At 44.0% G+C, this 27,613-nt stretch overlaps 1 protein-coding gene across 6 annotated transcripts in view; it reads left to right on the top strand.

Annotated features, from left to right (window-relative positions):
* Positions 1 to 25,547, top strand: part of kis (chromodomain helicase DNA binding protein kismet) — a 228,849-nt gene extending 203,302 nt beyond the window's left edge. For all 6 annotated transcript variants that reach the window (XM_075885419.1, XM_075885418.1, XM_037427719.2 and 3 more), the window contains 2 exons: positions 11,507 to 11,584; positions 24,050 to 25,547. In XM_075885419.1, the coding sequence (XP_075741534.1) occupies positions 11,507 to 11,584; positions 24,050 to 25,072 (1,101 nt within the window). In that variant the 3' untranslated portion in view covers positions 25,073 to 25,547. The remainder of the gene's footprint in view (positions 1 to 11,506; positions 11,585 to 24,049) is intronic.
* Positions 25,548 to 27,613: the final 2,066 nt, after the last annotated feature.

The following is a 27,613-nucleotide window of genomic DNA, read 5'->3' as shown; positions in this document are numbered from 1 at the left end:
GCTTCATAAAGTTCAGCCACATAAACTGTTTTTGCTATGCATTTCTTGAAAATAAATAAATAAAACATCTCTCTGTGGTGAAAACAAAGTGCACTATAATCAAAACAACCTTTGTCAAGGGCCGCAACTGCACAAAACGTGTTGAGCAACAGTCAAGCGTGTCAGATAATCGAAGCAAGCGATGCGTGGCGCTTACTTTTTAAATTTCCGAATGATAAGAAAAGTTAACGTCTAAAGACACGCGTTGCTAGCGAAATGAACATGAGGGGAAGGAATGAAGGTCTAGCTAACAAAAGAAAGTACCATCGCGGAAGTTCGCCGACTGCGTCTCGGACCACCTCGATTATGCGCATGTTGAATCACGTCTAAAATTTCACGTGCTGAAGGACTACAATAGTTAAAATTCACGGGCAAGCACCCCATTTTAAGACGTCGCAATCAAATCGTGAAGCACCATTCGAGCGCTACACGTACCACCCTCTTCAACAATATTCATCCCTTCCCATCAAGTGCAGTCACCGCAGGGAGTTTCGTTGATTCCGCGCGAAGCCGCAACTTAGATAGCACGCGACCGCGCAACCAACACCGATTAGGGCTAGCCTGCTGTTCGATATGTTGTCGCGGGAAGTTTGCCCAATACATGAAGGTCTGGTGTCGAAAAGACCTCACTCAAGCGCTAAACCAACAACAGCGTGCATGATACAAAGTTCGCGTTTGCGGCCAGGAGATCACAACGACGAAAACCCGCCAAACTAGACTGCGCACTGGTCGCAAAGGCTCAAGCTCATGTCATAAAGCTGTAAAAGCTTTTACGGTAGCAAATGTGATATCTGTAGCAGGCACGATAACGACTACACTTCTTTTGGCAGGAAGCTGTTAAAAGGGCAGACTGGTCTTAGACATTTCTTGTTTATTTCTTCAGTCATCTTGATCAAATCGCACAGGATTATGCTGTTGTTTCTGCTGATTTCAAATATTTAATTAGTTTTTATATAACTCATCTTATTTCAGAGATAACTTAATGTTCACCCCCTATTGTTTAAGGCCGCCATAGAAAAAAAGTGCTCAATTAAAAGTGATATTTAAGATATGCCAACATAGACTAATGACAATAGAGGAAAAGTATGCAAGAGTTTTTTGTTTTTAGGCCTTTCTTGGTTACTTTACAGAAAAATGAACTATCCATTTTCAAAAGCAGTTGGAATTGTGTTACAATTTTGATGAGTAAATAATTAAAAAGGCTTGTGCTTTAAATTCTGCCCCCATACTTGTATTCTACACACATACAGGTTTCCATTGCAAAAAGAATTATTGTTGTACCTGCCCTAGCTGCAGAGATATTAAGGCCTCAAAATCTAACAGTCGTAAATTTACATTTTTGAGAAAAATGGAAAAAACTGAAAGCAAACAGCTTCTTCAAAAATCAACATTTATGGTGTGAATGTTTTTGAATTCTCATAAAGGTGCTTATAAATTTTTAGCAGAGCTTCTAACACAGGTGCCGGCCAATTATTAAGAAGCCTGAATGTCGGTTCCCCATTTTTTTGCAGATTCTGCATGTTAACAGCACCAAGAATCTGGACAGTTAGAATGACATTACAAAAAAATTGCCACTTCCTGATGTGTGAAAATTTGCAGAGAGATAGAAAAATACTTGGAGAAACCAAACAAGGCAATTTTAAAAAATGCATTTTTTTGTTACTTTTTGGTCCCAAGGACCAGTCTGCCCCCTTAAGTGCAGTTGATGAGGACGGTATCGCACATACCATGTCTCGATGCCAATCTGTCGGCATCGTTTCAAACGCTTATGTGTCGTCAATACTCGGCAAGCCCCGTGCGATGATTTTGTTTTTTATTTCCCTCCGCCCTTTGTTCGTTCACCCCGCATCTCCTCTTTTTCAGTAACAACCTCGTCGCTCACTCCCCAGCGGCGCACCCAACGCGCCTCCTTTCAGACGTGCGCTCACTACCGCGATTATGACAAAGATTTTGCGGCAACCGCACTATAACCAGTCTTTCATCTTGAGGGACTCCACAATAAGCGGAATGCTTATTAATAAGCAAATGCAATAATAAGCGGTATGTTATAGGAGGCTGAACGGGAGTCGAAAAAGACCACATTGTAACCGGTTCCGCACTACAAGCAGTTACATTATCAATGGTCTACACTGTATTTTATAATTGACAGTGTGGGGTCTTGACGTCAGATCACCGCCCTCAGAACATACGGAGACAGCAGACGCAGTTGGATCGAACCAAACAAAACACATTTATTACACTACTTTTACAACAATGAAATCGTCAGCCGAATAAAGATATATCACAAGTGACGAACGTGCTAAAACAACCTTGCACAATATTCTACAACACTCAACAACATAACAAATCACAAGGTGGCATTGCCAACGCTCGACTCACTATGAGGGCCCACTGCAGATGACCCGCGGTGCCGTCCACCGCGGACCCGCTCCAAGAGACAACCGTTTGGTGCGACTGCCACGCGCCAAAGAGGACCGCTAATCTCTCATGTGCTGTCAGCCAGCATCGCCACCAGGCGTCACTGCTGGCGCTGCCACGCTAACCATGATGAAAATAATTTTGATAAACACTCGCGAGCACAATGCCACCTATCGCTTGATAGTTGTGAACTATAACTGCGGCCTATGCGCAAAACACGTGTGTGTCACGTGGCACAAATGACATTACAAAGGGTGTCAGAACCCCCACAATAGAGAGCTTGAAAATAAGAAATCCGCCCCACCAAAAATTTTTTTTTTTTCCACGAAATGCGTTTTTAAAGGTGGTGATCTACCTTAAACCAGCCACACCGCAAACACACTTGGAACGCTCAAGCTGTAGTGGGTGCACCACTTTGCGTAGCCAAAAGAAAATGTAGCTGAGAGACATCAGCACATGAAAAAAATTCCACATATTCTCAAAGTGTGGCAGCACATGCTAAAAAAGAAAAATGATAAAAAAGGAGCATGTTTCAAACATACAGGTGATGCCACACATCTATGGCGAAAAGCCTTTGGTTCATGTTAGGTGATGCCGAACATGTATGGCAAAAAACCAAAAAACCCTGAATCGTCAATGCTCTAATGCATTGTGTAATTAGTGTTAGCATCGATACTTCAAAACGATTTTGCAAGAGCTTGAAATGCCTGCTTAAATAGCATAAGAAATTAGCGCCCCACAGTGCGCGAGATTACGTGCGCTCAAGCTTCGATGGCTCTGAACGCGCTGTTTTGAAATAAAGTGATCCGCTGGTGGTGAAGAATGAAGCGATGTGGGTGCTTTGAGCATGTCTCCTTCCCCCCCCTCCCCCCGCCCCAAAAAAGAGAGAAAAGCATTCCTGGCGTAAGCAGCCAAAACCGCCTTCAGAGCAGCTAACAACAAAGCAAGATGAGGGACAAACAATAGTCTTTGTCCGATGCCAGTCGCAGTATTTTGCTAGCCCCTCTAATGCCCTCTGACGCGTACAATACTTGATGGGCCTCTGCATCGTCCCGAGGGGGGCCCTGTCTACGTTAGTGTCACGCACTTCTGGTGAGGCCCCGCCGATCCAACATTGACGTGCGGCAGACTCGCAGACTTCCACTTTACGCTTCGACCTGCGACGCCTGAAAGGCCTCGAAGCGGCACATTTCAAATTTATTTGCGGGTTGGCCGACCCGTGCGGGGTTGCACGTGTAGTGATGTGTGAGCCTGACCGACGCACTCATAGAGCAGACACCGAGACTTTATGCAAACCAAACTAGCATTTAATTGAAACAAGGGCAAATGCAGGGGTTAACAAAAATAACAAAGGAGGAAAACTGATACGCGATGGAAAGAACAGCTACATAACAAAATGGCAAAAAAAAACACTACAAAAGACACAGGCTAAAGACAAATAAGCGGAATGTTAACAAACTAATGACATGAATCAAAGGAGATACAAGGCAATAGTTACAGAATGATCATGGTGGCACTTTTAAATTTCAAAGTGCGTCGCAGCGCACAAAACTACAAATAAAAACAAAAAGGCTGGTTATAATAAATTGACGATTTAAAAAAATCACAATAAAAGTTCCATACGGACCAGGCCAGCTCTTGGTACACGTAGGGGAGTTGACGAGTGCCGCTGACGATCTCGCCGGCTTGGTAGACAACGAGGGTGCCCGGAGTTGCATCCGTCTCAATACGTTGCGCGGGTCACTCCATGCTCGTCGCCCACGCGAGACTCGCGACACCGACGATCGCACTTGTTGCTGGCTGTACGTCAACTGCCTTTTCCGATGCAGTCAAAACCTCTTCAGCGGCATACACGTGATCCCGTCTCATCTGGGGGTAATTTTCCTTTTTTAGACCGACGGTGCCCCTTTCGGTACAGGTGCAGGGAAGACAAGCCGGCGCCACGCTGGGTCGTTAGTCGCCGGATGTCGTCCCCCGAACACAAAAGCGCCCCTCTTTGGAAGATGGGGCCCGCGGATAATCCGAAAATTGGAGTCGTTTGTGACATAGCCCCCTTCTTAAGAATATTACTGCGTAATATTCAAGAAAATCACAAACGCACAAATGTCGCGAGCTTTCAGTGTTCCGGTCGTCCACCAACGCGTTTCTTTTTTCGCGCACCATTTCACTGATGTGGACGACATCGCAGAGAACACCTGACACACTACACTTTCATGGTCATCATACGATGAATGTCATAACCCGCGCACCACGACACGGACACACACATGAAATACGAAATAACACACACTGCTAGAATCGAGGGAGCTGTATTCGAAGCACCCCTTCTGGCGATCATGACACGGATCACAAGATAATCACTACACATAATTCTTCCAAATCCACAAGAAGAAAAACAATTACCGAGCAATTCGAAGTCAAAGTGATACAAAAAGGTTTCAGACAAAATTAAGAAGGTACGAAGCATCCATGTATGCAAAAAAAAAATTTTTAGAAATGTGGCCTTATGGCATGAATAAAACAGAAACCAAATAAAGCGAATGTTATAGGCCTTTATGCGCGACGCGATCATCCGCGTTTCATTGAACCGAAGTACACGCAGGCCTCTTCATCGCCGACTCGGATCATGTAATCTGCCCCTACATCTTCTGAACCCCTTATGTGCTTCACAATCGAATGACAACGATGAACATTATTTCAGACAACATCTCATTAGCCTTGAAAGTTACGTTTACGTTTCTATGTACATATACATAACTTTTATCCGCGCTCGAGGTGGTCGCGCTCTTGGGGGAGCCGTTCGAAGCAACCAGGGCAGACAAAAGTGGGTACGGTCGCTACACGGACGCCTGTTTCCCGTTAGTCTACACCCCGGAGGCATGCCTTCATCGACGCCTCGTTCTACGAAAACGGGTCCCCGAGCCACGTCGTGTCGCTCGGCCGAAAGGCGCTGCTTCGCCATGCACCCCGCGCTTCAAGCAGGACAGTGGAGCGAAGGGGGTCGGCTCTTCCGAGCTCCACGAACAAATGCCTGCCTCACCCCTCTATCTGTCGGGCGGTTTGAAGCATAGGGACCCACTCGACTGGCGAATGCCACAAAACGCAAACGATGCTTTCGTTGCGTTGATTGCCGTTTGGCGATCCGCGATTTTCCCGGTTGCTTTGCAGCCTTCGTTTTCCTTCGGCTTGTGCGGCGTCTTTTTCTTTTTGCACGTTGCCCAGTGCTCACTTTCGAGAAGTCCGCTTGCAACATTTGCAGAGCAGAACTTGTCTCGCCTGTCTCATCGGCTGTAAAGTCTCTACAGTCGGGATTTTCTGTTAACTTGTGGACAGCCTGACTTGCGGGAAACTTGACTGACGGCTGAACAATGCAAGCGTCTTCCTCAGGGCTGCGCCGCTCGCACCTGGGAGAAATACTTGCCCCAACATTGCCCAGCTCACAGTGTGCGTCAGCACACACTGTGCCCCGCTCTCTGTACAGGGGTCCTCACCTACCGGGCCGGAGGTACTGCGAACTTCACATTTAGCTGCTATGGCGACGCACAAACAGGGTGGCTGTGCCAAGCCCATTACAGATGGCATTTCTGTATTAACAAGACTCTCCAGGCACAGCGCCTCGTCGCCATCACTGAGGCCTTCAGTGGCCTTTGTGGCCACAACGGGACTTTCAGCAGCTAACATTTTAGGTTCACTCGTGAACCCAATGTTTTCCCCAACAGTACTATTACCTTGGCCGGCTTTCAGTGGTCTGGCACCTACGGGCTCTTTGCCCCTTTTTTGCATTGCATCCCAGGTCTCAAACATGTGCCGTCTACCTTCCATTTTCTGGTGCAGTAGCTGAACATGATCCTGGTAAGACTGCTTGTTCTGGACACGGTCGGTCACGCTATTGGGCGTTCTAGCGGCTAAGCTGAGACCCGACTGCGTGGCACACAGTCCCAAGCGCTCTTTTTCCTTCTGAATTCTAAGCCTTGAATTTTCTCGCTCCTGTTCCATCGAAAATTCCAGATGTTGCCTGTACCTAATGCGTTCGGCATCGCGCTCCTCTTTAAGTCTATTTCGTTCTTTTTCGACGAAATTATATAACTGCTTGCCTACAAAGCCAAAGGCTTTGCCCTGTTCAATTAGCTTCTCAAACTCTGTGTCGTCCATTGCTAAAAACTGTTGTCCACCAACAAAGCTATAAAAGGACGTCTACATACTGCACGCTCAGAGATACGTCAGTCTCCCAGACGTCACCACGTGGTCGGCCAGTCCTGTCGCGGACGCCAGATAATGTCACGCACTTCTGGTGAGGCCCCGCCGATCCAACATCGACGTGCGGCAGACTCGTTTACGCTTCGACCTGCGACGCCTGAAAGGCCTCGAAGTGGCACATTTCGAATTTATTTGCGGGTTGGCCGACCCGTGCGGGGTTGCACGTGTGGTGATGTGTGAGCCTGACCGACGCACTCATAGAGCAGACACCGAGACTTTATGCAAACCAAACTAGCATTTAATTGAAACAAGGGCAAATGCAGGGGCTAACAAAAATAACAAAGGAGGAAAACTGATACGCGATGGAAAGAACAGCTACATAACAAAATGACAAAAAAAACACTACAAAAGACACAGGCTAAAGACAAATAAGCGGAATGTTAACAAACTAATGACATGAATCAAAGGAGATACAAGGCAATAGTTACAGAATGATCATGGTGGCACTTTTTAAATTTCAAAGTGCGTCGCAGCGCACAAAACTACAAATATAAACAAAAAGGCTGGTTATAATAAATTGACGATTTAAAAAAATCACAATAAAAGTTCCATACGGACCAGGCCAGCTCTTGAAACAAAATGGCAAAAAAAAACACTACAAAAGACACAGGCTAAAGACAAATAAGCGGAATGTTAACAAACTAATGACATGAATCAAAGGAGATACAAGGCAATAGTTACAGAATGATCATGGTGGCACTTTTTAAATTTCAAAGTACGTCGCAGCGCACAAAACTACAAATATAAACAAAAAGGCTGGTTATAATAAATTGACGATTTAAAAAAATCACAATAAAAGTTCCATACGGACCAGGCCAGCTCTTGGTACACGTAGGGGAGTTGACGGGTGCCGCTGACGATCTCGCCGGCTTGGTAGACGACGAGGGTGCCCGGAATTGCAGCCGTCTCAATACGTTGCGCGGGTCACTCCATGCTCGTCGCCCACGCGAGACTCGCGACATTGACGACCGCACTTGTTGTTGGCTGTACGTCAACTGCCTTTTCCGATGCAGTCAAAATCTCTTCAGCGGCGTACACGTGATCCCGTCTCATCTGGGGGTAATTTTCCTTTTTTGGACCGACGGTGCCCCTTTCGGTACAGGTGCAGGGAAGACAAGCCGGCGCCACGCTGGGTCGTTAGTCGCCGGATGTCGTCCCCCGAACACAAAAGCGCCCCTCTTTGGAAGATGGGGCCCGCGGATAATCCGAAAATTGAAGTCGTTTGTGACAGTGAGACTACTGGAAATGTCAATTGGGCCTGACTACATCGATGAGCCTGCACCATTACTTAATTAAAATATCTCATAGGCAATGCTCGTCAGTGATGATCTGTCGGAAGTGGCCCCACGTGCAGGACTATCAAACAACAGCAACATCTCGAGTTTCCAAATTTCGTATCAGGGGTCCTTTAATTCGTGCTTTTTTTTTTTTACTGCGCAAAAAAAAAAATATCGAAATTAATAATCTCGTGTTGATTAAGGAAGAAAAAAATAAAACATGGTCTGGCCTTTATTAATCAGTTGCAGAATGCTCAAGTCATTTTTGCCACAGTAGTCGTGTCATGCAAAAAAGCATAGCAGAATCGGGAAGGGGCTACTGGCTGTTATGGGATACATTTTGTCTCATAATTTCACATGCGTGTGCACGTCATATTATAACGAGTTCCAGTTTATCATTGTGACTAACGACACTGCTGTAATTGATTGGGAGCAGTTTATGACATTGAAAATGTAAACTTTGTAAAGTTCTCTTTGGTGCCAACATTTTTCAATTTTTCTGAACAGCATAGTTCTTCCAATAGCACCCTTTAAGTACAGTAGTCTCGCTAAATGGAACATGAAGGGACCAGGAAAATGTGTTCGGTTTAACAGGTGTTCTGTTTATTGAGAGATAAACTAGTGTAGAGAATACATGAACAAAGCCAATCCTGTCAGGTCCACTTGTTCCATTTAAGCAGCAGTTCCGTTTAAGAGATTTATGTCTACCGATAGTCTACTGTATTGTATTTGAAATAATTTCATAGCTTTTTTTTATTTCCAAAACTTTTTTATTTTACCTTGAGCCACATTATATAATGTCTCTCTCTGCTATAAGGAAACCTGGGGAAAACAAGTACTAATTTTTCAGTGTAAAGAAATTCTTCATGCAGTGGGAAACACTTCAAATATGTCATAATAATCCGTCAGTAATAATTTTAATAAATGATTTTAATAAGCAGTTATAGTGCAAATGTGCCATTTGTGCCAATTTGCGACAATTCAGCATCTATGAGCCTTACTGCACCTATTCAAGTGTATCTTGTGCCAACTACACCACAGTTCACAGTACCGCATATTTAAACTGCGGTGGACCGTTTCTGGTCTAAACTATGCTTGGTTTGGCACTAGATACACACACCTTTTCTTTGCTGCCACGCAACCCACTTTCTCACTTTCCACTGACGCATTTATGCTTATAATAGGCCAAACTATAATATACGTAGACGGCCGTTATTGGCAGTTCTGCATGTTGTTATACAGTATTGAAGCTCTTCGCTTATGTTGAAAAACTGGCTATAATGCATAGGCAAGAAATTTTTTCCAAACCGCTAATAAGATTATCGTAATATAGCACGCACCGGCAGTGCAGCTGCTATTTTAGGTACCCCTAGTTGTAAACAGGGCTTACGTGCAAAAAAATTATTATTTATGGGATTTTATGTGCTATCCACATACATAAGCATGGGTGTGACACATAACTAAAACAGTACGTGCATCACCCTGTGTGTCTTTTTCTGTGGCCATTTCGTCTAGTTACCGAAAGCGCAAATAAGCCATGCTTTTGTATTAACTATCCCCATCAGCAGCTTTCCCCAACACATCGCCCCTATTTGAAGACTGACGTGATAGCTTTGACCTGAAATGCAACCTAATTTTGTAAATTGCAACCTTGTGACCTGTGTGTTAAAAAATGCACACATCAGTTCCCATTTTTAATGTCTGACAATTTACCCCCCCCCCCCCCCCCCCTTCAAGCCTGCTTAATGCAACTCGCCCTCCGCCTGAAATGGTTGCCAAAATCTGCTCATGTTTGTAGGAGCAGTCACTTTCTACTCCTTTTGAGTTCTAGCAGGAAATGACGTTTTGACACTTCTCATTCTCTGATATCATATGCTATGCTGGCATGGTCAGTAGTGCTTCATCATAATGCACATTTGTGTTTCTGTGAAGTCTGTTTGATATTGTTTCAAGCAAACAGTTTTACTATTGGCTGCTATTTAGAGTGTCGATATTGTCTTGCTGTTTTCATATAAATAAGAATATGCGCTAAAATATTACAGATGTTTTGTGCTATTCCTAGTGACACCAAACTATTTTTTTCTGCTCCAAATGTGCTCTAAACAGCCTTGCCCTCAAATTCTAAATTCGCTGGACCACCACTGAATAAGGCTGTTAAGGGGAGATGCGGGTCGAAAAATGCAAGTTTTTTTTTTTTTTTTTTCAAAATTACCGATTTTTTATTTTCGCCTGTTTTGACAAGATTAGTACCTCCACTGTTATTGAAAAAATAATACAGGTCGCTACTAACTGGAAATGCTTTAAAATTTCATCTAAAGAGCCCAAGGTGCCTGTTATAAGGTCGAAAGTGTGCAGTCTTCGAGCACCTTGCCGCCGATAATGCGCCGCCGCTAGCCATTGTTGATCGCATGAGTCGAAGAGTCGAGCCTCACTCTTCAAATAACAACAGTTTCTCTCGCTGATGCAGCGCAAGAAATAATAAAAACAATCACTCTTCTGCGCGTTTTTCGAGCGCCGCGACTGGCTTATCACATGGTACGAATTGGGGACCGCCATTGGCCACTGTGCGCCTGTATGTGCTGTGAAAACTATTTGCAGGGTCCACGTCTTGTCAAGCAGTGCAGCTGAACAATGCTTTTCTCGTGTAATTACCTCCTTTATGAATCAAAAAAGGCATTGCTCGCAAGTGAAAGCCGTTGTGCAGCGCGCTCTGTAGGAATAGGCTACGAGCAGCTGGTCCGATTTGCGGCAGTTGTTTGCTTGCAAAAGCCAATGCATCAAAGTCATTCACACCTGTCAGCCGGAAAGTTCGTGATGCGGCATTGAATGACGTCAGCGCCAATCTTGAGAGGTCGAAAGAGCTCGCAGTGAGAGAACTTAGCAGGGATGACATTGCCATTATGTACGACGGTATGTGGCACAAACATGGCTGCAAAATGGCATGACACTGGACTTAGTTTGGATTTTGCAGTCCTGTCAAAATCCAAACAGGACTGCAAATCCAAACATTTGCAGTCCTGTCAAATCCAAGGTGAAATATGGACTTTTTATGTGTATTGTTTTTCACGTGTATTACATATTTTGTATGTGCTTTCTAATTAGTTATTTGCACTCTAGACTTTATTTGAAGCATTATGAACTATGAATCGTAAAAAAAATTCAGAATTTTAAGGATGAAAAGAGGGGGGGCAAAAGGTTTAAGGTTTTCATTTTGTCATGTTGCAGAGCTAAAAGTGTGTAACTTGCAAGAAAACTAATTATATATTTGAAATCAGCATAAGAAGTTCCATAAACAGCTCAAGTTTCATTGCTCTAGGGTGAAAAAAGAAATGTGTCTTCGAGTAGCATCTCCCCTTAAAGGTTTTTTTCTCCCTCTCTCTTTTTTTTTGCCTTTGTTATAGGGTTTGATCATTTCTGATTTGGCAGTTGCTGTTCTGTCTTTTTTTTGTTACAGATGCTTTATTTTTTTTACATTATATGTGGCACACATAACTGATATTCCTTAATTTTTTCAGAGGTGGTTGCAGCAAGCAAAACAAAACGAAGATGCGAAAAACCAGATGTCTCAGTCAACATCTGCAAGGCGCAAACGTGTATGTACCTCATTTTTCTTGTTGTGAACTTAGTAAAAATATGAGGTTCGGTATTCCAATGCACTACATTTTGTCAAAGCTACGGTATCTATGCTATGAATTTAAGAAACTGCAACTAAGCTGCTCTGAAATGTGGCCTTCAAGACTGCTGGAATAGCAAAACTGCCCCATGCTGCTTCAGAAGCTACAACGAAGAGAATTTAATTATCACTTCCAGATCGCGATTGTTACTACTCAATGTGAAGAATACCACAACATATCCTCCTGTTCTCAAAGCTCTTCGACATCATTTAATCCCAATTTGCGCTCTTTCATAATTTAACATGGTGGAAATTTAGTTCTTTTTGTGCATAATTATTTGGTGTGTGCAAATATGAGCTGTGTTAGAAAAGTATCTGACCTTTTTTTTGCGAGCACCTGATGGATTCGAAACAAGCCCGCTTGCATCAGCTGACTTTGAAGCTTCGTGCGTATGCGTGAATTTTTCCCACCTGCCAATAACGTCAGTAGCTGGGATGCAGCGCTTGAGTGAGGTAGTGCGGGGTGCTCTGGTTGGTTTTTCTTTGCTAGGAAAATGACGGAGCGACTGGAGCAGCATTACTGCATCAAATTTTGCCAGAAACAGGGCGACAGCCAAGTGGAAACCATTAGAAAGATCAAGACTGCTTTCGGTGACAATGCTATGAGCCGCACACAGTTTAAGGAGTGGTACAACCGGCTTAAAGATGGCCGCACATCGGCGTATTTATGCTCTAATTATGCCAGTTATTTTTCTTTCACCAAGGGTCGGACACTTTTCTAACGGACCTCGTATTTGAGTTTCGGATTGAAATTGAATATTTAATCTGATAATAAATTAGACTTTTGAATAGCTAGTACAGCCAAACCCATTCATAGCAAACTCGAAAGTGCTATGATATCGGTAGTTGTCGTATACGAACTTTCCCTCAAGAAGGTGCACTAAATGAGCAATCATTTTTTTAATATTTTTATTTTTAAAAAAATTATGGATCATCTCTCCGAAGGGAAACCTGATGGAATGTGAAACAGCAGTAATGCGTACGGCGTTGACCGTGTTGAAATGGGCGTTGACACGGGTGCTGGAAATTGGTTTGAAGCGAAACTCGGTGTAACGTTTACTCGAGTGAACATTTGTTTGAAACGCATAGGCACGGGGGGCAGGTTGGGTTTCCTGTAAGTTTCATCCCAGAAAGACTGTTCGCTCAAACTTTGCGAGCGGCGGAGAGGCGCTCAAACTTTGCGAGCAGCGGAGAGGGTGAAGCGAAAGAGATGAATCGTGGCAACAGGCAAGGGAGAGAGTGTAGTCAACTTGCCCGCACTGCGAGGGAAAGCGTGACCTACTTGGCACCGCCCCAACACCTGTGGCTAGGGGAGCGCGGTGCAGACGGAAGTACAGCATTGTACAGGCTATTCAAAAAGCTGTTTTGCTAAAAGCCTCTTTAGTGACAAGTTAAGCCTTTTTGCGTTGTGAAGCAACGTTTGCTGCGTGCACAAGTGAATTGAATCTCTTCTGCAAAGACCTGACACCGTTTCATTGAGGCCCAGTACCGCCACAGGAAGCAGTTCATTCCTGGCTAATTGCAAGCAGCACTTCCCCTTCTTGGCTCACACTATGTCTGCCAGGCCGTTTGCTGTATTTCATGCATTTGTGCATTCTTTGTGCCTGCATCATTTTGGATCGTGCACTGGTGCGGAGAGTCGCTTGTTCGTTCAACGTGGCAAAGACCGGCATTTTGTAAGCATCACATACACTGCACCTCCACGTTGCTGTGTTGGTCATGTACCACGAGGCACGGCGCACTTGGGATGTCGCCTAATAAAACATTCACTGTACGCTCGCTGTCAATGCATGAACGTTTGTCGATGCCTGTGCCAATGACACCAGCAAGCTTCTTTCATTTCTAGAAAGCTGTGCGCACTTTATCTCACGTGGCACGGAAGCGACGAACTTGCAAACGGCAACATCCCACGCTTGTACGGCTTGTACTGCTTGTACCACCATCAATCCGCACAGTTCACACCACACGTGCAATGGCACAGATAGCTGCAGATGACTGTGATAAGGTGGTCTGCGATAAATCATGTCACGTGCATTGCCGGCTGCCACATCGCCTTGGATATCTAGTAGGCTTGTACGAACATTCGAATGCTTCGATTATTCGAACAAATAATACTGTATTTGAATTTGCTTCAACTCGAACTTAAGTTATTGAAAAATTCTAAGTATTCGCAATGAACAAATAGTTGTATATTAATCCACACGTAACCTCCTGTAAAGGTTGTTTCTCATCAGTGTAGGCATGCTTAGCCGTGAAAGCACCTATCCAGGGGAAATTCATATTGCTGCAAAGCTTCTCTTAAAAGTTTAAGGGGCCCTGCAACACTTTTTGAGCATGATCTGACAACGCTGCCGATTGGTAGTCGAGGCTTCCGAGAACACGTGAGCCAAACATTATTGTGCAGCACATGGCTGGTAATTCCCAACAAATTCTCAAAGTCAACTGAAAATGGCTTTTCCTTCTCTCGACAAATCGCACTACAAGTTCAAAAGTCACTCATCACAGCCATTGTATCAGCGATGTGATCATTACTGGGGCCTCAACTTGTCCACACATTTGTATGCGATTGCAGTCAAAAGCCGCGCATTCGATGCAGAAAAAAAAAAAAAGAGAGAGAGAGAGAGAGAAAGCATACTCAAGGTCACAAGACAGGCGTCACATATTTTCACCCCCGAGCCATCCCTCCCTGCTTAGCTTCCGTTGCTTTCGTCGATATGAGAAAAGGGGGTTGCAATCACAGCGTGCGGCTATGCTTTGCAACTCCGCTTATATCAGACAAATTCTAAAAATTTTTGCGGCGTTGAATTCATGAAGCAATAAGCTCGTTTAGTTAATCCAATTGATTGATTGATTGATTGATTTGTGGGGGTTAACGTCCCAAAACCACCATATGATTATGAGAGACGCCGTAGTGAAGGGCTCCGGAAATTTCGACCACCTGGGGTTCTTTAACGTGCACCCAAATCTGAGCACACGGGCCTACAACATTTCCGCCTCCATCGGAAATGCAGCCGCCGCAGCCGGGATTCGAACCCGCGACCTGCGGGTCAGCAGCCAAGTACCTTAGCCACTAGACCACTGCGGCGGGGCGTTTAGTTAATCCAATCCATGGTTAATTGAAAAAGTGCTGCAGGGCCCCTTTAAGTTAGCATATTACCCTTTCATCGATTCATTTTTTGCTGTTGTTTAAAAGCTTGTTATGCCAGCTTATATGCTCTAAGTATAGTAAATTTTAATTGTAACATATTTTACAAGTTATCACTTGAATTCTATCGGAAGTCAAATTATGCTACTACTCATAGTTGTTTAGACTTCCTTTGAACAAATAAAAATGACATTTACCCAGGAAATTTTAATTAAAAAAAATATTGAGTAGGTTAGTTAGGTCATGATAAATATGCCCATATATCTGACATATTTATATATGTCAGATAGACTATTCAAATTCGACTCGAAATTATTCAACCAAAATCACCATTCGCTTCAAACCTAAAATTCACTCTTTGCGCAAGCCTAATCTCTAGGCCTTGCCGCATCTGTGAGGAAGTAATTATCAATGATTGATCGGTCTTTGCCGTTGCCGAAAAGACAGAAGACGTTTTGTGACACATTGTGGCGCCAACGCAGTGTACTTTCACGGCCGCGGGATGAAAAAGTGCACGGGTACGGCTCGCCGCGTGCTCCAAAGACGGCATGACAGGTCTAGTTCCCGAACCACCGCTGCGGCGCCACCAGGGGGGGACAGTTTTCGAGATCGCCCATAGAATCACATGCGCGGCGCGCTTTCGGTAGTTATGATTGAGTGCGTGTATCTTTGTGTGACCTGCGAAATCTTTTTTTAATATCCGTGTGGCGTGTGCGCACCAGGTACTTACCGACCTTGCTTTTAGATACCAGCAGCCCTTGCAAATTTTTGGCATTGTCTTACCCGAGGTGGAACCTTGCACACTGATCAGTTGTCGCGAAAGTAAGAATTGTGACCCCATTTCACTCGGATCCTACAAGATCACAGCTATACGAGATCAAGAAGAGCTACACTTTTCTAATGCATCTAAATTAATTATAGTATCTGTGAGTATGTTGCTTCAGAAAACGTTGTTTCAAATTTAATAACTTCATTTAGAATATTTAAGCTCAGCAACTGCAGTTGCCACTATTCTTTTAACACAAACTAAGATAGACTTCTCACACTTTCTCCAAACACGTCTATAGTATTCATACAATGCAGTATCAGATGCAACAGCCACAAAATATTCTTAGCATGTGTGCAATCTCATGACATTGGACTCGAGCCTCTTTCAAGTTTCAGTGACTGTAATTTAAATGCTGGCAATTGAGTGATCAGTTATGAAGTGAATAATATGAAAACTGTGAGACGAAAAGAGCGATAAAATGCTGCAAAATGTGAACACAACTGCTTTTTGAGTTCCTGCACTTCCTGCACTTTTGAGTGTTTTCGTCTCTTTCTGTCACAATGGTCTTATGGTAATGCAATTAATTCAACACTGAACACATAATCAGAACAAGATGTGTGAAAATATTTTATTTATTCTCAATTTAGGGCTGATCCTGGCTTTTTTTATTTCTTTACACTTTTGCATAATAAAACGACTTGACAATTGCTCCAGCTTGTGTGCCCGAGTTTTGGCTTCCGTGCCTATCGACAATAAAACCATCCGTTCAGTCTTTTCATGTTAGCCTCTCCGCAAGCACTGGCGAATCCCTATAGCACTCCAACGCGCTTGTCTTCTGGCCATCTCCGTCATGCGGTTCTGTCATCCATTACTGTTTATTTGTTCTAGTATGTATTGTCGACAAATAGGCACCTGTGCTCGCTCAAACGAAGACACATCACGTGCACTCGACTTCCCTACAGCAGCACTGGTTTTGTGATGAGCAAACGTAATAAAAACGTGCTTGTCACTTGACCCGATCGTATATATATATAGTGAAAGCTCGTTAATTCACACCTCATTAATTCGAAATTTTGGATAATTAGAAATGTTCGCCGCAGTCCGGTCCGCAGTGCATAGGAGACCATGTGTAAAACGATTCGTTAATTCGAACAGAAATTGCTGCCTCTGCGGATAATTTGAAGCACGCGCCGTCGAGCCTCATCATCGTCAAACACTAGTCGAAGCTTTTACGGCCGAACAATAGGTGGCACGACCGGTTTTTTCGAGCTTCAAGTGGCCTCCGAGCAAATGGCGAGAAAAGTATGGCCTCCAAAATCCAGGGAGCAATTTTTTTTTTTTTTCCGTAGCCCTCCCGCTATCTCAGCGCCTGGCGCCACTTGTATACGCGGGATGCTGAGGAGTCGGCGGAGTAGTCCTAGCAGTCCTAGGCTGCACCCGGCAGCGTCACTCTGTTCCTCGAGCACGTTGTTCGTTCACGCCGTCAAGCCGTCTTATTCCGCATCGAAGTTGCAAGATGCCGCGGGGAAACTACTGGGCGAAGACTGTCGAGGAGAAGGTGGAGATTTTGCGAAAGGTTGACCAAGGGAACTCGAGCAAATACGAAATTGCGAGGAAGCACGGCATACCTCCGAGCACGTTGTCAACCTACATACGCAACAGGACAGCCATTGAAAACGCCTATGAAGCCGAGGATTTTGGCGCCAGTCGAAAAAGGCTAAGGACAGCGAAGTTCCCGGAACTGGAGTCAGCTTTGATTATCTGGGTTAAAGAAATGAGAGACCAGAGTATCGCATTGAGCGGCCCTATCATCATGGCCAAGGCAGCCGATTTCGCCCTGCGCTTGGAATTTGAAGACTTTGTCGCCTCCAAGGGATGGTTTCATCGTTTCAGGGAGCGGCACAATCTCGTATTCCGCACGTATCCGGCGAGGCAAAGGAAGTGGACGCCAAAACATGCGCTACTTGGAGAAGCGATACCCTGCAGCAGTACTTGGAGAGCTACTCACCACAGGATGTGTTTAACGCTGACGAGATAGCATTATTTTTCAAGTTGCAGCCAGAGAAGACGATCACCTACAAGGGAGACAGCTGTGCCGGCGGCAAGCGCAGCAAAGAGCGTGTCACTGTTCTGGTCGCCACAAATATGACTGGTACGGAAAAGGTCCCCCTTTTTGTGATTGGCAAAGCACTCAAGCCACGGTGCTTCAAAAACATCCGGTCACTTCCGACGGAGTACGCCGCAAACAAGAAAGCCTGGATGACAGGTGACCTATTCAGGAAGAGGCTTCTGAAATTCGACAGGCGAATGGAACTGGGCGGCAGACGCGTTCTTCTTGTCGTCGACAACTGTTCGGCGCACAAATTCGACGTTGAGCCGAGAGCAACAAAGTTAGTGTTCCTTCCAGCAAATACGACTGCGGCCCTACAGCCAATGGACCCCAGGGTGTGATAAGGAACATCAAGTGCTTTTGTAGGCGTCACGTGCTGGAGAGAATGATTTTGTGCGCGGGCGACGGGAAGGACTTCGGCATTACGCTGCTCACTGCCATGCACATGTTGGTGCGCGCATGGGAACAGGTGACCGCGACCACAATCGCAAACTGTTTCCACCACAGTGTATTTGCAGTTGGAAGTGCGCAGGATAGTTGTGACGTCGACGTGGATGGGGCTGAGAAGCTCATGCCAGTGGCATCGCGCGACACTCTTCGGGGCGTACGTTTTGCCGATTATGTTGAAGTTGACACCGGTGCATCGGTGTGTGGTGCCCTGACTGATGAGGACATTATCGCTCAAGTAGTCGGTGCGCAGCCTGTTACTGAAGAGCCAGAAGGTGAGGAAGACGAAAATGACGAAATGCCCTTGCGCCCGTCAGCTTCTGCTGTGATGGAGACACTTGTGGTGCGTCTCTTCTTCAGCTTTGAAGAGGGTGAAGAGGGTTCCCTGCGCCGCATCCGCGTGCTGGAACAGAGAGCCGCAGCTGTGGCATTCAGAGAAAAGAAGCAGATGGTCATCGCCGACTTTTTTGGCCAATAAATATTTTTCGTGCCCCCACCTCCAAAATCCACCCATTTTTGCTCACTTTCATTATTTCGAATTTTGTTTAATTCGAAATTGCTCAGCGTTCCCGTGGAATTCGAATTAACGAGCTTTTACTGTATATATAAAAACCGGGGAAGCATATGTCGCACCTAAATAAATATTGCTTGACTTTATTCCTGCAGCCTCATGATTTTGTTTCAGAGTATGTGTGTATATATATATATATATATATACGTACATACTATACCATGTACCGGGTAACATGAAAAATATTGAAATTGTTTCTTTGATACGCTTTCAGAATATAAAAACTGTGAACATCTATTGTAAAGTGCCCAAAAGTCACAATAATCAAAATATGTTAGTTTAAGACATATTCATAAATATAACAATGACTGTTGCGCATTCAGTGCCATATTATTCAGCTGCATGAATTGTGGATTTTTCTGCCTGCCTCAGAGCAAGAAGCTGGTTCTGAAAAAAAAACAAAAACATCAGGTGCTCGGCACATACAGGAAAAATCAATTGGCTTTTTAACTAAATAGTGCTTTGTAGTTTACAAAATATGCGATATGTCATCGCTGTGATAAATGAGATTTAAAAAAAAAATACTTGGAACAACTGAGTGGGTCACTGTTGTGACAAACACCAGCTAATTTGCTGCGGCTGCGGCCCCGAGGGAGCCGCCGCCACTCGTTTCCTTGTTCCTCCCGTGCCTGCCCCGTCACGCTGCAGCGGCTGCAACTAACCCTACGGCTGACAACGCGCTCTCCCATAGAAAGCCACTCCATGCGGCAAGCTGTACCGTGCGTTCTTTCATCCAGCAGTCATGGTACTTTTATGCAACGAAACATTGTTGCAGTCATCGCTCATTGCATTTCGCGGCTTCTTGCATTCCAAGGCATAGGTTCATCGTAGGCAGTCGTAGCTACAGAGAACGGTGCCAAAAAAGGTTGCCATGAGAAATTTGATTACAAGGCTTCATGCTGCCTCCCATTTCTTCTTCTTCGTTTTCAATTCCTGATTGCTGTTCTGCCACTGAAGAAACATCTGGAAAATGAGCAGCCTTTCTTGCAGTGTCCGAATCAGTGTACGGTGCTTGCCGATCTAGGATACCTTCGCGGCAAATAAACTAGCGAAGCATGCGCGAGCGAGCACTCTTCTCAAACTTTAACTGTTTTAACTGGCATGTTTTAACTGTTTTTTAGCTTCGTATGCGTCATATTTTTACTGCCACCATATCTGAAGTGTTCATTGTAAAAGTAAGTGGCCCTGAAAACGTTTGTTATATGTGGATGCAGTTTTATTGGGTAGTGTAGAAAAATCCCAAGTGCACCAAAATATGGTTGTTATAACCGATAATTGTTATATCTTGGATCGTTATCAGTGGTTTCGGCTGTATTTTATGTTTCAAATAATTCGACAGGACGAATATCGAAAACTCAACAAAAGTGTTTTATAGGCTTGTGCTAATATTCGAACTCGCTTTGATTCAAATTTAAGTCATTTCAAATTTTAATATATTCGAAATTAACAAATGTGGTTATACAAGTCCACGTGTAGCTTTTTGTAAAGGTCATTACACTGCTGTGGAGAAATGCTGAGCCATGAAAACACTTATCAAAATGTATATTAGTTTGCATATTACGTTGTTCAAAGGTGGTTTCGTTGAGGCAGAGGGGTGCTAAATATGAAAGCATCAATTTAAATGTATAATACTTCATATGTGATCACTTGTAAAAGTGGTTTCACTGCAGTAGAAGACTGTTAAACCATGAAAACATCTATCTAGCGGAAACCCGCACTTCCGCGAAGCCTTGCTTCAAGGTTAAATGAACATATGTCCCTCACATTCGTTCATCAATCTTTAAGTTTGAAAGCTTGTTATACCAGCTTATATGCTCCAGGTTTAAAAAATCTGAAAATATAACATACGGTATATTACAGGTTATCACTTGCATTCTACTTAAAGTCAAATCCTGCTACTATTCAATGTTTTTACCACTTTCTTTTAATAAAAAAATGGCATTTCCACAGGCCTTGTTGTAACTTTTAAGAAATATTTGGCATGTTAGCTCATGACAAATATGCCCATTTTTAAAATAATATTTATTTGCTGTGTCATCCTGCTCAAAAACGCATTGTAGCGACGAAACTGCTCCCACACATTCTTAGACGCCTTCGTGTGCTGTCATCTACGACGTGGCGTGCCCAAGTGAGGTCCTATCACTATCGCAACCCGACGCACACTCTGTGATGCTAGTGACAGCGCAAAAGAAGCAGGCTCGACTCAAGAACAAAGAAATCAGAATGTTACACAAAGTAAGGCTATCCACGAACGCTTTTGGATCTAGCGCCGGTGCCAGGATTTTTTTTTTGGGGTGGAGGGGGCGAGGGTATCCATGACCAGCGAGTTCGATCAGAGGGCAGGATGGTAGGTGGCTTGTGCATTATCCTTTGACCGTAGAGTTTCTGACAAAATTACCTAGAGGGAGATTCAGTGTCAGTGAGCTGCTAGATGCAAGGGAATGCTGAGATATGTGAGCTTCCAATTTGACTCCGATTTGTATACCTCGAAGACTCGTCTGGCTTCATGTTAAAATGGTTGATTTCTTACTAAAAGAGGACATAATAATCTATTTATTTTTTGTCATTGCACGGAAACTTGTTTTATGTAACACTGGAACCTTCTGCATTTTTGTACAATGTTCAATTGATTAAGCTTATTATTTTTTTTTTCAAATAAAATATTGTAAAATTGGTAGGCCATTAACACAGTTAAAAGTACCATTGTAGGGCTAATTTGAAATGGTTGCCTGACTATTAGGAAATTATTTATATGTATTCAATTCGGTTCTAAAATTCACTGTCTGCACTCCCCTATGGAAGGCAATACGGCAATCACAGCTCATTTCAATGAAGGTTCTCTGGGTGCCAATATAATCGCCTGTGGGTTGTTGCAAACATACATGACCCCCAAAAATACATTGGCAAGACAAGCATGTCAATCTTTTTACTCCTGTGAAAGTCTTTAAAGGAGGTGTTCTCTTTTTTTGTTGCAAAGTTCTGCTAAAATGGAGCACTCTAAAGGTGCATGGCACCAAACACAAACTCGTGATTCAGGTGTTTGTTAGTTGATTAGACTAACGAGTTGGTGTTGATGTCGTTAGGTGGGTTGTTTCACATGCAGTTACATGACACGCTCTTCAAAATCGATATTATGTTCTAGGCTATATTAGCCATTTATATTTTGTAGATGATGCCTCTGTGGCCATAGAAATCAGTCCCACAAGTTATTCTGCCTTCAAAGTTTTGTGCTAGCACTCCTTTTAATAAAGTGTCAGTTTATTCTGTCACAGTAAGAACAGAGTGCCGATGGCTCTACAGAAGGCATCTGAGAAAGCTGCTTTCACAATTTATTATTTTAGTTACCATCATGTCTATTCAAGCTTGGGTTTAATATTAGCACAGATGACAATTAACCAGTTTAGTAATAATTATTGGAGGTTCAATGCAGTGGTTCTCAACCATGGATGTGTCGGGGACCCATTGTGATGGAGTCCTCCCTTGCAGCGGAGGAGAGGGAGGGGGGGACGTAGGTAAATTAGGACGACTGGAATGTGAAGCAGGTGCCTTTGATTGCTACCAAAAACATCAAAAAAACATACCACATCACTTCATTTTGGTTACGTTTAAAGAAAAATGTAACGTGTAAAGAAAAATGCGGTGAGGGTTTCGGGAGTCATAGAAATGGCTTTATGGGACCCTAGGAGGTCCGCGAACCCCCATTTGAGAACCACTGGTTTAATGTATAAAAACCACAATTTGATTATGAAAGATGCTGCAGTAGAAGGCTCTCGAAGATTTGGCCACCTGTAGTTCTTTAACGTGCACCTAAGTGCAAGCACATTGGCCTCAGGCATTTTCGCCTCCACCAACAATGAGGCCTTGGGGGCCAGGATTCGCTCTCCGACTTAGAGATCAGCCGGCAATTAACACAATTATTTAGTTGGAAAATTTACATAAAAGAAACTGATGACACAAATATTTTGGCTGCCTGCCTTTCTTTGCAGCTGTCAGTTTTGCCTGCATTAAAAATATCAAGTAAATGGCATAGTTTATTTTTGTGCATCCATGTTGTGTGAGAAAGAATACTACCGTATTTATTCAAATATAGGTCGACCTTTTTTTTTCTCTCGAAAATGTTGTTCGTAACCAAAGAATCTCGACCTATATTCACGATCAAGCTAACCAAAAGCACCGAGCTTATGGCGTTCAACTGCTGCGCTGGCTGTTCTTCAAGCAGTTCCTGCTGGATACGCGTGCTATATACCATAAAATCTAAAATAAATACCCTCCTCCTCCTTTCTGACTACCTAAGTAATTGTGAAAAAAGTTATTTATGCAGTAGTTGCGTACCGCCCCTGCGAAATGCAGCCGCTTTGCCGTGTTTGCGATGAAACCCAAGATTTCCTTAGGTATTGGCCGCGAAGTCCCTAGCCCGCTTGCCGTGCTTCCGGTACTGCCTTCCGGCGCGCAGCCGCATTGCCACTGGCCTGAAACCTCGCCGTCGCCGCCTCGCACTTTGTTCATTGTAAGGTATTCTGTGATAGTATGGTTGGCGTGGCGGTGTGACGGTTCGCATTTGCTTTAGGCACTGCGCCGTGCTCCCTGTCAGGCTGCAGAAGTTAGGTGCGTTCTTCTTTTTTTTTACCACCACCACCATTTGCTTGTGCGTGGTTGTGACGATGTCACGTCGGCAGAACTACACAAGTGACTTCAAGTACCAACTGATACTTTTTACCGAGGACTCGAGCAATTGTGCCGTGCAGCGCGAGTTTTTTTGTAAATGAGACCTTGATTAGGGGTTCGCGAAAGCAGTGGGGCCGTCTGTTTGCGTGCAGATGTCGGCGTCGCATCCTACGCGGCCCAGCAATTGGCAGCGGTGGCAGCAAGGACGACGTTGTTTAGGATGCCGCAGATACTTCCGAAAAATCCGATGACATCATCGTGCACATCTAACAAGATGATGGCCCCAGCAGCGATTAGGGCACTGAGTTATGTAAATAAAGGTGTGCTACGTTTCAATTTCTTTTTTTCTACACTAAAGAAAAAAACATTGGTCGACCTATATTCGACTATTTAATTTTTTTTCCTCTCGTAGAACACTATAAGTAGCGATCGACCTATATTCATGCCCGACCTGTTTTCGAGTAAATACGGCACTTTTCTCGGCCATTTACTGGCCGACTTTTTTTAGCAAGCCATTCAGCTCATCAGCACTTGAGTTGTAAAGTTTCGTGAGGGCTGATTTGATAGGTATGAAATACTTTAGTAAGAAGAGGAATGACATTACTTTCGCATCGCATTAGAAGCACTTGTTCCAGTGTGCAGACATGTGTATGTGGCTGTTTGTGGATGGCTTTGCAGGGTCATCTTCCGGAAATGCCGAAGGAGCGCATGGGAGCCCCCGAGAGCAAGCGCGGCAGGAGGACGGCAGCGTCCCTCTTGTCGAGCCTGCATCAGTCTGGTCTTGGGGGAGCCTCCTCATCTTCTGGTGGCGCGGCGAACCTCGGGTTTCCCTCTACCTCCGCCCTGAACCCTCTGAGCTTCAGCAGCAGCATGCTGGGAAATTTTCCAGGGCTCAAGTTTTTCATGGAGCCCGGCAAGTCGTCAGCAGCAGTGACATCCCCATCAACGTCGTCGGCCACACCCCCTCTATTTTTGCCATTTGGCGGCCTGGCAGGTATGGGATTGGCCAATCCCTTGTTCAGCTTCCCCGGCCTGGGCTTCCAAGGCCTGCCCTTTGAGGAGGCCAAGGAAACCAAGGCCCAAGATGGTGAGCGGGCCCCCAGCAAGGAGCGCCATAGCAAAGGTACCCCCAGCAGCAGCAGTGGCGGTGGTGGCGGCAGCAGCGGCGGCAGCAGCAGCACAAACCTTCCTACATCATCAGCTAGCTTAGCATCAACATCGTTTCCTTTCCTGTACCCCTCAGGACTGCTCTACAATCCCTTGGGCCTGGGTGGCTTCTCGCTACCCACGAACATGTCGGCCTCATTTGCCTCTCTGGCCCAGGCAGGCCTGGTGAATGGCCTCGGGGGGCTGGGTAGTGTCATCTCGTCAGCGGCAGGCAAGGCCCCTTCAGCGTCTTTGGCCAGCTCAAGGCGACCTGCTGCGCCCTCGGTCACATCTGCCCTCGGAGCTGGCTTGCGTAGCAGTGTGCTTCCGCCTCCATTATCCACGACTGCTGCTCGCCGGCCCGCACCAATACCCCCACCAACCCTTGACTCCGATGATGAGAGTCTCATGGGCAACGACATGGACGACCTGGATGATCTCGACGACCGCGACAACTCGGATGAGCTAGATGATGAGCCTGACCAAAAGAGGCCACGTGAAGAGCGGTCTAGCAAAAAGCCAGAAGCACCACCCCATGATAAGGTTGCGTCATAGCTGGCCTTCACAAACATTTATTTGGGGTATGGCTTGGGAAGCACCTCTGGGTTTCTATTTTCTGCTCTTTTGTACAGTCGAACTCCATTATAAAAGACAGCAGTATGCCTACAGTGAAATACAGGGGATAGGAAAATGCATACAAGATCCTCTGCTTGTAAGAGACATCTAAAATAAAAGAGAAGAATTGCAGCCTGGGGCATGCCTTTTATAAAGGAGTTCAACCGTATTTATAGTCTGTCACTGGAAAGGCTTGCATTTGGTTAAAACCTCTCCCGTATGGATGATGCACTTTTGTTCTCCATCTAGATGCCTGGTTCCTTGTATTTAGTTTATCGGTTTGAACAGGCCTTCTTATTTCTTCTTCTGACTTTCCTTCCCTTTGATACATCTACGGGTTTCTCTGCAGTGCAAACTAATCACGCAGTGGGCTATTTGCATAGCATCTTTCAATTGTCGGAATTCATGTATTGGTGTTGCTCTTTTTGCTAGTAGACTATGGCTTCACTTTGTGAAGCCAGCAACAGGCACCTCGCTGCTTGGCCATGTATGACCACTCGCAGTCCCATCACTTAAATGTTTCTTACGGGTGAGACATTCCTGAAACTTTCTTTGTGCTTTGTTTTGTTTTACTTTCTGCGTCTGCTTACATTTTATGTACCTCTCAAATAGCACGTGCTTACAAGGCGAAGTAAACGTCGCATTACGTGAGCTGAGGGGAACATGAAATTACCTTTGCGGCAACATTTTAAGGAATGTGTAAATAATAGTGGTCCTTAAGATGTGGCTTGCACAAGAATTTGCTTGTGAGAATGGAAAGGTAGGCCATAATAGTTTGTGTCACTTTTTGTCACCATATGGTATCCTTTCTGAAAACTTCATATAAGCACCTGTGCTTTGTTACTGTAGATTCTTTTTTATGCTTTTACCATGGTATGATTGTCGAAATGAATGGAAAGGTAGGCCATAATAGTTTGTGTCACTTTTTGTCACCATATGGTATCCTTTCTGAAAACTTCATATAAACTCCTGTGCTTTGTTACTGTAGATTATTTTTTATGCTTTTATCATGGTATGATTGTCGAAATGAATGGAAAGGTAGGCCATAATAGTTTGTGTCACTTTTTGTCACCATATGGTATCCTTTCTGAAAACTTCATATAAGCACCTGTGCTTTGTTACTGTAGATTCTTTTTTATGCTTTTACCATGGTATGATTGTCGGTGTGTTGCATGCGTGTGCATACATGGTCAGAATGACTTGCTCTCGTTGAAATCTCACATTGTATTTATTTTTTACTCATTTGAAGGTCATGGAAGTGTAGGCCACTCTTATGAACCGAAGTGGTAGCATTGTTGGCACGATGTTTTGGTTTTATATTGTCCACATTTACAGAAATGGAATGCAGGGCTGATAAAAATCTTGCTTTTTAACGTTTGTTTTTTATGGGTATTGTGAGCAGGATTCATAAAACTGTGAAATGGGCGCGTAATTTTGTGCACATTCATGGCCCCTTGCACATAGCAAACCAGCATTTCCATTGTTAAGATTTAAAAAGACATGCCCAAGGTGATGTCTGACGGCATTGTACAAAGAATTTGCGGTTGTGTACAGATATCGCCCTCCGCCCTCTTGCCCCATGCAGCTTCTTGTTTTGATATACATCGATGTCATAAAATAGGAAAATGCTTTCTGCCATTGGCTGAACTGACAAAGGCACTGAAAGATAGTAACAACACATTTTGACCTGCCTCTGTCAGAACAGCTGTTCTAAAAAAAGGTTATTTTGGACATATATAAATATATATATATATAATACAACACACATACACATATATATAATTATATACACACTCACGTGCATTTCCTCTTTAGACTATTTTTTTTTCTTTTGCCTAGACAGCTTTTACTTTGCCTTAGGTGCAGGGCAGGGGCATTCTTATCGACCATTTTATGTAAGATTACTTGAGTGTCTGCGTCGTCTTGTCAGTGGTTCAGACATGATGAGGCATTTGTGTATAGCTGTGAAACCATTGTAAAGGTTCTACGAACAAGTAATTGTGTATGTTTTTATCTTTTCAAAGGGCACTGTGGTAGTGCTGCTTTATTCCTATTTTTCTATCAAGTTCTGACTGCTTTTATGTACTGTGGCTTTTTCTGCATACTCAGTTTCTGTTGCATACACCTGCTTTTATATATATATATATATATATATATATATATATATATATATATATATATATATATATATATATATATATATATATATATATATATATATATATAATAGTGCCTTCTTTGCACCACTGTCTTTTGTTTAGTTGCTGAGTTTTGTGCCGACATTTATTTACAGAGAACTTATAAACTTATATGCAATGCCTACCTTTGCTTTATTTCTGTCACTACGTTGTAAAATTTATTTATTTGCTGCTTTGCTCTGCAGTTTTGTTGGTGTTAGTTTGAGGTGAGTTGAGCTTGTCGCCTCATTAGCATTGGATTAAGGTAGCTGTGTCAGCTGAGAATGCATGTCCCTTTGCCCTT

The sequence above is a fragment of the Rhipicephalus microplus genome, unplaced genomic scaffold, assembly GCF_043290135.1.
Source record: "Rhipicephalus microplus isolate Deutch F79 unplaced genomic scaffold, USDA_Rmic scaffold_140, whole genome shotgun sequence".
NCBI lineage: Eukaryota > Metazoa > Arthropoda > Arachnida > Ixodida > Ixodidae > Rhipicephalus > Rhipicephalus microplus.
Note: the sequence above shows the minus strand (reverse complement) of the source record. Positions and strands in the feature narration are given on the sequence as shown.